The sequence below is a fragment of the Cydia splendana genome, chromosome 19, assembly GCF_910591565.1.
Source record: "Cydia splendana chromosome 19, ilCydSple1.2, whole genome shotgun sequence".
Classification (NCBI taxonomy): domain Eukaryota; kingdom Metazoa; phylum Arthropoda; class Insecta; order Lepidoptera; family Tortricidae; genus Cydia; species Cydia splendana.
Genome location: NC_085978.1, coordinates 16,882,845 through 16,896,687, shown reverse-complemented (window position 1 = coordinate 16,896,687; position 13,843 = coordinate 16,882,845). Strand labels below are relative to the sequence as shown.

At 39.8% G+C, this 13,843-nt stretch overlaps 1 protein-coding gene across 1 annotated transcript; it reads left to right on the top strand.

Annotated features, from left to right (window-relative positions):
- The first annotated feature begins 4,193 nt into the window (after positions 1-4,193).
- Positions 4,194-10,086, top strand: LOC134800382 (uncharacterized). Its single transcript, XM_063772882.1, has 4 exons — positions 4,194-5,797; positions 6,902-7,076; positions 8,193-8,377; positions 9,767-10,086. Exons 1-4 carry the CDS (start codon positions 4,207-4,209, stop codon positions 10,084-10,086), a joined length of 2,271 nt encoding a protein of 756 aa, XP_063628952.1. The 5' UTR covers positions 4,194-4,206.
- The last annotated feature ends 3,757 nt before the right edge of the window (positions 10,087-13,843 follow it).

Below are 13,843 nucleotides of genomic sequence, written 5' to 3'. Positions count from 1 at the left end.
GACTCACCCCTCGATAACCTCACAGCAACTCCAAAGTGTTGCCCTGTTGTCGCACTGTGCAAGCGGCCATTGCGGGGCCCACTCAATGAGTTGGCGAGTCTCACCACCTGTCTTATACAATTTTGAGACTGATTGTCACGGCAGGTGTCCGCTAGTTTCCTCCCATAGCCCGATATCCAGTCCATCCAACAATCAAATCAATTGCCCCATGACCTTAGTTTCCATCGCAGCACAAAAGTGCTGCACTGCAATAGTCTTTGCACCTGGCGGGGACCATCCCCGGATGTATCATATTGTACTTGCCTTGCTTTTAGATTAAACTGTCTTAAAGGGCCTCTGCGCTGTTGGCTTCGGCCCCACGCACGCCTCCCAAAAGTCCAGGACCCCATGGACGAACAAGTTTTGGAACGAGATTTGGAAAGCACAAACAAGTAATAATAGTAGTCTAATACCATTCGAAAAATGGGCCCCTGGTCCCTATTTCACCACACTGACAAGTGTTGTCTGATATTGATAATTCCATCTACCTACTGGTCCAACAAGTAAACATTGACAATTTGTACCATCGTTACTTACCGACCCAGAAATCTACGTGAAAGCGTCAGGCGTAAATTTTCATGTCTATGTTTTCTATGGGAGATCCAAACATTTTTTGCGATATCGAGGCTCCCTATAACCTATATTTATTGTTTTAGAAGCACCCTGTACGTAGTCCACTTCTCCCTTCAGCATACTAAACAGCACAAAGTACTTAATAATTACCCTCACTTCTGTGTGTTTAACCCCAAAAACTCCGCCCTACATCCCGAGGCCACGTAGCATTATCAAGATTAATGTATTCAGGTCGGTACGTATCTCTCGGATTACGGCTTTTTGATAAAAGCATCTTGTATTTTTAAGAATTTTATCTCGCTATAATACTATTATTGATGTACTATTCAAATTTAAAAGATTTTATTTTTAGCTTTTCAGAAGGTTATACCTACTAGTTGCATTATTTATAACACTCGATGTGGCTAACATTTTTTTCTCAAGACTGTTTAGTGGCGAGTACCTATTAATTAAAAAAATGTGTTAAATAGTAGACTAAATACTTTAAAAGCCAAGTTAAACATAACTTAGCTAAAACTGACAATTTAGACGGCAAAAAGTCGCTGAAACTACCTACTCACCGACTGAAATTTCAGCAGGTGAAAAATAATTCGTTGCGCAGATCACTCTTTGTTAAAAACTTAAAACATGGCGTCGACGAGTCAGTGGAGTTTAGATTAAAACTGCCAAAGCGTTGTTTCCTGGCTCTGTCGTTATTTTACTGAAATTTTAATCAACAACGATCGCGTTAGTTGTTTATTTAAGACAAAAAAAAAAAACTGAATTTTAAGTTACAGACGTAACTATTCTGATTTTTTATAACAGATTATGAATTAAATCTGGATTGCTTATGGGTATGATCTGTCAGTGTCAAAAGTGACGTTTCTAGTTGAAAAGATGTCACGAAATTATCGTCACTACACCTTGTAACCCCCGCCGCGTCTCGTCTGTCTGTTTGTTTGTTTGTATGTTCACGATAAACTCAAAAACTACTAACCGGATTTTTAAGCAGTTTTCACTTATCAATAGAGTGATTCTTGAGGAAGGTTTAGGTGTATTTGTTAACCCTTGCAAATCCGTGCCAGTCGGTAGTTGTTAATATATTTTTTGCAATTTTTATAAACCTACTTGGTAGTAAAGTAAAACCTAAATGCTGATTACAGGATGGGCCAATAATATGCTTATACGTACCAATGATACAGCACAAGTCTCCTGTCGATACCTACAAGTAAATGAAAGTTCAAGGGCAGGAGACTCAATCAACACGATACAAATTAATTGCTTAACAACTCGTTTAATTAGAGAAGGCACTAGGGATTCGGTTTCAGCCCGTCTCGGTTCTAATTACTAATTGCTATTGGGACTTTTGCGGTGTTCGGTTTAGGGAGTAGCCAACTTCGGATACTGAAGTAATGTTCCTCAACACACAAAATATTGTTTCCACTCCAGCACTTCTATTTGTCAATTAAATGACTGCTATAAATATCTAAATCAACTTCATTAGAAGCGCGGCGCGTGAGGCAAGCCGGCGCTTGTATATAGGATTATATTTAATAGCTAGTGTTATTATAACTATTCATACAATACATAGTACAACTTTTTTTTAATGCTAACTTCTAGGCAAAGATCTACAAACCTAATTGATTGACGGTTGTATAGGTATTTACTTGCCATCTTTAGGGTAATCTTGTGGATCGCGTAACATGTGACCATGCCGGGGCCACACTAACGGGTAACGCCGGGAAACACCGTTGATCATCGCAATAATTGACACTTTTCATACGGCCACACTGGGCGATAATCAACGGCGTTTCCCGACGTTTCCCGTTAGTGTGGCCCCGGTCCGTTTATACTTTTGTTGGTCAATCTAGGTCATTATTTATTTATTTAATATATTTATTTCGGATAACAAGATCCATACATTGCAATAATTACATAATTAATACAATAAATGAAATTAAATCGTAATTACATCGTCGTTTTATGTCGACAACCTTAGATTTATCTAATTATGAAACATCTCACTCTGTCCTATTGCCTGGGGACTGGTTACTTAAGAGACGATTAGCTTGGTTAGAAAAGGGAATGTCAGCCAAATGGAATGTCGCCTGGAGCAAATCACTTACAAGCCCGGCCGGAACAATAAATACTGGAGATTTGTATCGTGGTACAGCTTCGTCGATGTTGAGCCAGGAGAACGCTTCCTGTCGATACTGGTTACATTTTTATGTTGGAAAATATCTTGAAATAGAAATAACTTATTCGTAAGCATCAACACAGAAGAAAAAATTACGGATGTTCTTTAAATTTCCGGAAATATTTTACGTAATGATTATGAGTCATGCTGAGCAACTTCTACTATGGGAACAACCACGAAATCACGTTCCATACATTTTGGCCGGTCAGATGTTCATGCTTTATAATGGAGAGCCAAATGTTTTTCTCGCGATTGCTGGGTTGGCTCCATAATAAAAGTTGCTCAGTATAATCTATATAATCATATTTCAACATATTGCCAGGAGTAATATAAACAACCTGTACACAAATGAAAAAAAAAACATAGGAAGGAGAAAGTGCCACGAAAAGGTGTCATCTCATCATGATGCTGGCGATTACCAGCGCTGATCTTCCGATGAGACCAAAAAGAAACAATCACGACAGGTAATAAAAATAATCAACAAATAACAAAAAACCAACAATAGTCAGAAATAAATTTACATAAATATGTGTGGTGACCTCGATTGCCTTATATTAGGTTTCGTCTAGTAGTTGAGGTGGTTTGTGGAAATAAATTAACATTCCTGCAGAAAACCTAGCTCATTCATTTTTATCAAACGAATACTAAATATAAGTTACATTTAGTGGCCCAACACTGACCTTTCATGAGCGGCAAAAAACTCTTTGTCATATTTTTATCTGCACTTCCCTCAAATAATGGATAATAATAATGATATATTTGTGCTGTTTCCTCCCCCGGCCCATTATCAGGCCGTGCTGATGCCTTTCCTTTTGTTAATAAAAGCAGCTTTGTTTTTTTAAGGATATTCCACTAATTTATTCTCAGTATAGCGAAACGCAGGATTTTTCGTTGAAAGTAGGCTCTTTGTTTGTTTAAGAATGATAGGGCAACTTGCTTTTTTACTTGGATATTTTATTCTCATTACAAATTGCCAATATATCCTAAATACCATTGATCCTACTGAAAAAGTGTCTACATCGATCTTTTAGGAAATTTTATATAGATTATTTACTTGTAGGTATATACAATTGCGCAAGAAAATGGTCATCCTGTCTTTTACCGCGTCGAGAAAATTCCACCATCACAAAAACATGACCTGTCAGGCTGTCATATTGTAGGTACTTTATATTTATGCATGTTGTGGGTAAGCGTACAATAAATGAACTTTAGTCTTGATCAGAAACTGGTGTTTGATTGTCGCGTCCCAAGTACCTTAACATGGCGCAGCCGTTTTGAACCTTTTGTAGAAATAGTGCGTGCGTTAATTGAGACGGGTATTGAAAACTCGAAAATTGTAGTGATATTACGATTTTGTAGACATTTGGATTGCAATAATATACATATATACGTACATACAGAGAAGTGTTTGTGCCATAATGGAAGCTGTGTTGCCGCCGCCATTACCGTTTAGTTTTACAAATAATTTGGAAAATGTTACATCAGGGAACCTCTCCAAAGAATGGGAGAAATGGAGAAAATCATTCCAAGTTTATTATGAGGCGTGTGAATTATCTAAAAAAAGTGCTCAGGTGCAGATGAGCATATTGCTGCATGTGATTGGTGAGCAGTGTCGCGAGGTACATGCTCAATTTGAAGGTACATTTGCCAGTGTAAAGGATTTATTGGATAAATTCGAATCTTTTTTCTCACCGAAAAAAAATATTACCATCGAAAGGCACAGATTCTTTACTCGGTGTCAAAAACAAAGTGAATCAATTGAGCAGTACGCGTTCGAGTTGAAAAAGCTAGCAAGTGCTTGTGAATTTAAGGAGCTAATAGATGATTTGATAAGGGATCGCCTCATATGTGGAATACAGGAGAACGCGCTGAGGGAGCGTTTGTTGCGAGAGCCGGACTTAACTCTAAAAAAGTCCCTGGAAATATGTAATATTGCGCAAATATCGAAAGTGCAGGCGGGGTCAATCAAGAAAGAGTCCAGTGAACATGAAGCTTATACTTATAATATTACAGCAAGTAATAGTCAAGACCAGTTTATGCTAGAGGAAGGCGGTATTCCGTACGGTCAGGTGAATTGGATATCAAGACGTGGAGGGTACGGAGCGCGAGGCGCGCCGAGGGGCAGAGGTCGCGGCTGGTCGCAGCCGGCCCCGCGCCCCGCGCCGCCGCGCCGCCGTGCCGCTCCTGCGCAAACAGCTGTTTCATCGCGAGAGATGAGACAACAACGTCAACAAACGGGACCTTATGGTGAAATTAAATCTGGAGTGCAGTGTCTAAAGTGCGGGTTTGCTCACGGTATCTATATGAAGTGTCCGGCTTTAGGAAAAATGTGTTTGAGTTGTAATAACTATGATCATTTCTCACGCATGTGCACGGTGTATAACGTACAAGCTGTGGAGTCCTCAGTGGAACCTATCGATCAGGTAATCTATTGTCTTAGTAATTCGAGTAGTGATTGGTCTATAGATTTAACCTTCGGAGCAGATGTTACTATTAATTTTAAACTGGATACCGGGGCCGATGCGAATATTTTACCAATAAGATATTTGAGCCAGGTTGGTTTAGCAGAACAAGATTTATCTAAGACGTGTATAAAGTATAAGAGTTACTCAGCTAACGATATCATTGTACTAGGCACGTGTCATTTGAAAGTGCAGTACAAAAATAACTTTTATATACTGGAGTTCGTGATAGCGGATGTACCGTCCTATGTAGTACCGGTGTTAGGCCGCGAATCGTGCAGTGAACTTGAGGTAGTTAGATTGATAAAGGACATTAGCGTCATACAGGATTATGAGTATATCTTTCGCGAGTACAATGACGTTTTTGAGGGGTTAGGATGTATGCCTGGCGAGTACAAGATAGAAATTGATAGTAGTATTAGACCCGTAGTCCACGCTCCGAGAAAGATGCCGGTAGCTTTAAAAGATAGTATCAAGGAAAAATTAGATAATATGGTAGATGAGGGCATAATTGCAAAAGTGGAAGGCCCTACCGACTGGGTTAACAGTATGACTGTAGCGCGAAAATCTAATGGCGACCTACGGCTTTGTTTAGACCCACGTGACTTAAATCAGGCCATTAAAAGGGAACATTTCAAGCTCCCGACCTTGGATGAAATTACTGTAAATTTATTGGGATCTAAATATTATAGTACGTTGGATGCAAAACAGGGATTTTGGCAGTTGCGTTTGCACAAAGATAGTACGGATCTTTGCACATTCAACACATGTTTCGGTAGGTATAAGTTTTTAAGGTTACCGTTCGGAATTACGTCCGCTTCAGAGGTTTTTCATAAGAAAATGTTTGAAAATTTTGATGACATTCCGGGAGTGTGCCTATTTATAGATGACTTACTTATACACGGCCGTACGAAAGAAGAGCACGACGACCGACTGAAAAGGGTTTTGAACAGGTGCAGGGAAATCAATTTAAAGTTGAATAGAGATAAATGCAAATTTGGTTTAACAGAAATTAAATATTTAGGTCATAGAATTAGTGCACAAGGTATATATCCAGATAGCTCACATACCTCTGCCATAAAAAATATGCCACGACCAGAAAACATAAAAGATTTAGAGAGATTTTTGGGAATGATTAATTACGTAGGCAATTTCATACCAAACTTATCGGATAGGAATTTTGTATTGAGAGAGTTGTTACGTAAGGATACCGAATGGCATTGGACAGAGCACCACCAAAAAGCGTTTGATGACTTGAAAGATTGTTTGACAAAAGCTCCCGTTTTACAGTTTTATGATCTCAATAAACCCGTGGTAATTTCAGTAGATTCGTCTAAGAATGGATTAGGATCATGTCTTATGCAAAATGAATTACCAGTTTGTTATGCTTCGCGATCGCTTACGAAAGCTGAGCAAGCTTACGCTCAGATTGAGAAGGAGCTTCTGGCCGTGGTTTACGCGTGTGAGAAATTTTATACATATATATATGGTAGGGGTGACATAATAATAGAAACGGACCATAAGCCTTTGGTCAGTATAATTTGCAAGCCCATAGCAACCGCTCCAGCTAGATTACAGCGAATGTTGCTTCGTCTACAGCCGTACACGTTCAAATTAGTTTATAAGCCGGGAAAATACTTGTATATGGCAGATACGTTATCACGCGCTGTAGAACCGACGCGCGGTCCAGTTGAAGTACCGCGAGACCAGCTAGACTTGCAAGCACAAGTTTGTGCCATCGCAGTGAGTAACCCGTTACTGGACACGCATTTTGTAAAAATACAAGTTGCTACGCAAAATGATGTGGAAATACAAACAGTACTCAGGTATGTTAAGGATGGGTGGCCAACGCATAAACATGAGGTTGACATTCAAGCGAGGTCTTATTGGGGTTACCGCGACGAACTTACGTTAGCATATGGCATGTTATGGAGAGGCGATAGAATTGTTATTCCAGTTGCAATGCGCAACGAAATGTTAAGGCGTGTGCATATAGGGCACTTAGGCTTAGATAAATGTAAGTTGCGTATTAGGGAGAGTATGTTCTGGCCAAATATAAATGCACATGTAGAGGACTACATTAGTAACTGTCAGGCATGTTTGACATTTAAAAATCAAAATAGAAAAGAAACCTTAATCCCACATCCAGTGCCAGAAAGGGCGTGGTCCAAACTAGGGGTTGATATATTCCATTTTCAGCAAAACCAATACTTGATAGTAGTAGATTATTTTAGCAAATATGTTGAAGTTGCAAAATTGAATTCTCTAACCTCTGATAACGTTATCAAGGAATTGAAAATAATTTTCAGTCGACATGGTATTCCTAACACGGTGATCTCTGATAACGGCCCTGAATTTAGATCCAACAGTTTTGAAATATTCTCGGCAGAGTGGAGTTTCCAACATATAACGTCATCGCCACACTTTGCACAGTCTAATGGTCAAGTTGAGAGGACGGTTCAAACAATTAAAAACTTGCTAAAGAAAACTCACTATGAAAAAACGGAATTTAGAATAGCTTTAATAGAATATTTGAATACTCCCATTAGTAACAAACTAGCTTCCCCTTCTGAGCTTCTTAACAGCCGTAAACTAAGAGGTATTGTACCATGTCCTCCAAAACTGCTTTTGCCTAAAATTCAGAAAAATGTAAAAAAAGAGTTGGAAATACGCCAAGAAATGCAAAAAAATCAGTATGATAAAAATGCTCGCGATATGTCTGAATTACACCCTGGACAAAATGTAAAAGTAAGAATAGACAAACGTTGGGTGAGTGGTACCATCGTATCATTGCGCGGTATACGCTCGTATCTTGTAAAAATATGTGGTGGTGGCACTTTGATTAGGAATAGACGACATCTTATTAAAGATTCTGATCAGCGCCCGGCAGCGCAAGACATTTCAGTGTGCCCTCTGCCTTATGATGATATCGCTATCTGCAGTGATAACGCGGTGACGTCATCGAGCGGTGTGGCTGGCGCGCCGCGCGCCCTCGACACCGGGTTTGAATCTCGTGACACGGTCGCGCACCCCGGTCCATCCAGTATACTGTCTGCTCCCACCAATAATAATAGTAATAACTATGTTACTCGCTCCGGCAGGGAGGTGATCGTTCCTGATCGGTGGGGTTCGTGGGGCTGGTAAACAGTTTGGAATGGTAATGTATTTTAACATACTGTATACCTATAATAAGTTCTATAATGATCAATGTTATATCTATAATAATGTAATGCCTGTACATGCACTTCAAGTTGGTCTTGTTTTTGCTGCTAAATAAAATGTGTATTTTGTTATAAGTTATTTTAATAATTTTCATGATAATGTAATGAAATATATTTTTTTTAAATGTTATATACCTACTTAATAATGATGTTAAGTGTCTGGATTAAGCACATTGTCTCACGAATCAACATTTTATCTGGAATAAAATATGGTTTGTCATTTTAATACTGTTACTATAAATACCTATGTTTAGTAAGGAAAATCATTTGCATGCGCATTTTGATGTTTTAAAATAGTACAATAAGCATAAGTTTTGTTAATAATTTTAAATTTACCAGTCAGCATTTATTTATTAAATTGTACACTCAGTTTTTTTTTTTTGTACTTACACTCAGTTTAGGTATTACACGTACGAACGTCATATTTAGTCAGTTAAATGTATTTAATTTGAAAGTGTCATTTTTTTTTGTGTATTTTTTTTTGAAAAGAGGAGATTGTAGGTACTTTATATTTATGCATGTTGTGGGTAAGCGTACAATAAATGAACTTTGGTCTTGATCAGAAACTGGTGTTTGATTGTCGCGTCCCAAGTACCTTAACACATATAAAAGCCTCTACAGATTTCACACTGATATCCTTTTAGCACATGTCGGCACTTGCCTTCATCGGCCATTCGTATGATAACTCTGTCGGGTGGATCGGGCCGCTTTTGTGACGACGATCGGCCGTTTTGGCGGTAATCCGGACGTCTTTGTGACTTACGACTAGTTTGGGTAGCGACTAGCGAACGTATGCTTTAAGTGCGTCCAAAATTTTAGTACTGTTACATGTTTGTATATCAAGTTGTTGGCTGCAATAAATGCCAAGATAACCGATTTTGAATCTCAGCGGCGCTTAGAGCTTGATGCCAAGTGTGATAGAATAAAAGCCAGACCACCTGCGGCAATACCCTATAACTATGTAAACGGTGTGCTCACATGCCTGCAATGTTCGCAAACTTTTACTAACAAGATCGGCTACATCAGCCACTTGCGAGCACACCAGCGACAGCAACGGAGTTGACAGCAGTCGCCGTGGCCGAAGTCGGCCGTGGAGTTATTATTATTATTCTCTTTATTCATTTCTCATCTTAGAAGCCAGCTGGAATACAATGCTGAAATATGGGCTCCACACGAAGCAAAGTATATTTTTATGTTAGAGCGGATACAGAATAAGTTTATTAGGTATATGTATATGAGGCAATACGGTGTCTACCCGTTTTATCCGCTGATGTATCCGACCTTGTTTATTTTAGGCATGGTCGGATACAATCAGCTGAAAGTCAGAAGGGAGCTAGCACTCGTTACATATATCTTTAAGCTGCTTAGAGGAAAGATATACAATGCGGATATATTGGGGTCGGTGGGTATTTGTGTTCCGCGCGCTTGCGTGGCGCGCCGGCAGCCCGGGCTGCTGGCTGTGCCGCGCGCGCGCACCAACCTGCTGCGCGAGGCGCCGATGACGCGCGCCGTGCGTACTCTGAACCTCATAGCCACGCATATAGACCTATTCTCATGTACGATGAGTGAATTCACAAAAGACGCATTATTAACTCTTTGTTATAATAGTGAATAGATTAGTATGTTATGTAAAAAAAAAAATGTTTTTGTTAGATATAGGTAGTATGTACTTGTTTTTGTTTGTCTGTTTATGTTTGAGTTTTTTTTTTTTGCAACAATATCGCATTGGGTTCTGCCTGTAATGATATTTGTATGTGTGGAAATAAATAAAATAAAATAAAAATAAAAAATCTTAAGTTAGGTTATTTATAATATGAATGAATATAAAAGTAAAATATAAAAACACTTACAAAACAATAAAAATGAATATAAACACATTATAAAAAACCTAACCTAGGGTGCCGCCAGCAGCGGGGCAAGGCCCAAGCTACCGGTGGCCAGGGCTGCAGAGAGAGGAACCGGCGGACTATCCGCGCCGTGTCCAAGATCACCGCCTTCTGCATCTGACCCTTGATCCAACCACCTAGCGAGAGTCTCTCAAGATGTTGGTCGAGACTCTTCGCTATTAGACCGTTCACTGAAACGACTATCGGGACAATGATCGTCGAATCAACATCCCACATGGCGGTTATCTCGTGAGCCAAGTCTAGGTACTTACTGGACTTGTCCTTCTCGGCCTTCACGAGATTCTCATCATGGGGGATGGTGATGTCAACGAGCACGGCCCGACGTTGCGATCGATCTATTATCACAATGTCAGGCTTATTGGCTACAATAGTCCTGTCTGTGATGATAGATCGATCCCAATAGAGCGTGGCATGACCATTCTCGAGAACAGGCGCAGGTAAGTACTTGTAGTACGGTACTTCGCAGTCCACAAGGTCATATAGAAGAGCAAGTTGCTGGTGAATAATTCTGGCTACGAGATTATGTCTGTGCAAGTACTCGCCGTTAGCAAGATGAGAACAACCGGAAATGATATGCCTGAGTGACTCTCCGGGACGGCGGCATGCCCGACAAATGTCGACCGTACCGTCCTTCAGGATATACAGGGTGAAATTTAATTCACTGGCCAAATTGAAACACCCGAAAGAACTCGAAAAAATATTAAACACGTGTTTTTTCTTTTAATACCGCTCAGTACATTTTTTTCGAAATAACTCATCATCAAGTTGTCCTAAAAACCTCGTACGTTATGGTGAACCGACAACTACCCACTACACCCGCTTCTCTCTTATCAGTTAAGGTCATTGACACCCCGCCCCTCCCGCTGTTTGCAATCGCGTCACCAATTATGAACCCTATTGCAGCGAGATAAGACGCTTACCTACATAAGTTGCTAATTTTTCCTTCATACTTTAACGGGCTTAGAGCCATCAAAATGCAAAGGCAACCCATTTTTAATCTAAAATATTATTTCTGACTAATGATTATTAACAAAACGTCCGTGGCTTAAAAACAATGAGTAAAAACTAGGTCAGGAATCTTTGCATTCAGGCGTATTTAAAAAATTGAATCATCTTATGTACTTACATTTGATTAAAAGTCGACGCAATTAACGAAAGTCCCACGAGATGGTACTCTTGGATTCAATCCTTGTCTGCGAAGGCGTGGAACTGATTCCATTTCGTATAATATTTGTGCACCACGGCTTCCCTTTATCTTGCATAATATCGATTGTCCGAAATACACTTCGCATAGCAGGTTTCGTAGAAACATTTTTAACCGAATGATACTTTTGCATAATTGTATAATTAGCATAACTGTCATGTCGCATAACATTCATTTGGCAGAATTTTGAATAGCAGAATACTAATATCGTCGATTTTACATACGCAGAATTGTATGTAGCATAAATGACATTCCACCGAATTTCTTATGGCATATTGCTCATATTGCAGACTTGAATTTCGCAGAATGTTATGCAGCAGAATAAAAGTTCTGCCGAAATTGTTACCGCATAATAATGTCGCTGAATGAACCTACACAAAAGGAATTGCTGCTAGAACTACTACAGGTTAGGTTAGGTTAGAACTGCGACCCCTACATAAAAGGAATTGCTGCCAGGCCTATAGGTTAGGTTAGGTTAGAAAGTTCTGCCGAAATTGTTACCGCATAATAATGTCGCTGAATGAACCTACACAAAAGGAATTGCTGCTAGAACTACTACAGGTTAGGTTAGGTTAGAACTGCGACCCCTACACAAAAGGAACTGCTTCCAGAAGTGTAGGTTAGGTTAGGTTAGAACTGCGACCCCTACACAAAAGGAACTGCTTCCAGAAGTGTAGGTTAGGTTAGGTTAGAACTGCGAACCCTACTCAAAAGAAACTGCTTCCAGAACTGTAGGTTAGCTTAGGTTAGAACTGCGACCCCTACACAAAAGGAACTGCTTCCAGAACTGTAGGTTAGGTTAGGTTAGAACTGCGAACCCTACTCAAAAGAAACTGCTTCCAGAACTGTAGGTTAGCTTAGGTTAGAACTGCGACCCCTACATAGAAGGAATTACTGCCAGGTCTATAGGTTAGGTTAGAACTGCGACCCCTACACAAAAGGAATTGCTTCCAGAAGTGCAAGTTAGGTTAGGTTAGAACTGCGACCCCTACACAAAAGGAACTGTTTCCAGAACTGTAGGTTAGGTTAGAACTGCGACCCCTACATAAAAGGAACTGTTTCCAGAACTGTAGGTTGGGTTAGAACTGCGACCCCTACACAAAAGAAACTGCTTCCAGAACTGTAGGTTAGGTTAGGTTAGAACTGCGACCCCTACACAAAAGGAATTGCTGCCAGAAGTGTAGGTTAGGTTGGGTTAGAACTGCGACCCCAGCTCAATAGGAACTGTTGGTGTAGGTGTTCATTAGTGGAGTAGGGTACGGAAAATATTATTCTCATCAACACTATGCCAATGAATTATTCTGCCTAAGGAAATTGTGCGAAAAGACAGTATGCCAAGTAAATATTATGCGACGCAATTTATGGCAAAACAGTTATTCGATTATAGGATTATTCTTCAAATTGACATTATGCCATTGCATTATTCAGCTTTACAAAATTGTGCGAAACAACAGTATGCCATGAAACTTATGCAAAAAGTAATTCTGCGAAATGATGATTCTGCCAAGGGTTGCTATGCGAAAGTAAAATATGACAATAAATTTTATGCAACATATTAGTAATCCGTGCACCACGTAAACACTCACCACTTAATAAATAACACCGTACCATTTCCTAATATTCCCGGTTCGAAAACATTTTTTTAAACCTTAGTACGCGCGCGATTATTATTTTAAGGTTGGCGAGTGACGAGTGACTAATCATTTATGCTAACCGTTATGTTTACCGCTAGCGCGGAATGGTTTAGACTACCCTCGAAATTGATAAACCTGCCTACCATCGCCAACACTAACTAGGTGGACCCTATTGCAACGATTATAAGGTTTAGTGAAGGTCAGATAAGGGTTTTGCTGATGTTGTTGTTAAAACCTACTATTAGGTTTGTTTACATTTGTGGTAATAGGGTGACCACGACTCGTGGAAAGTATTTAAAAATTGAAAAATGAAAATTAAAAAAAAAATTACTCTTTTTTTTTGCTAAATAGATTCCTTAAGTGTAACCTAGTGCCTGGAATGAATATGGCCAGTGATTTAAATTTCACCCTGTATTTCCGATAGTTGTTCGTCATCATCACTTCGTCCGCAATTGCACAGGCAAAACCCTCAGTTTCTCCGAAGAGGTCCCCGAATCGTAACCAGTTCACCGACGCGAGCAGGTCCACATCGGGTCCCGTGAGGGCCTTGTAGAACCGCCCGTGTAGCACCTTACTCTCCCATGCCGCCTTGCGATCCGCAGTACTTAGTACCACAGGTTTGCGCCA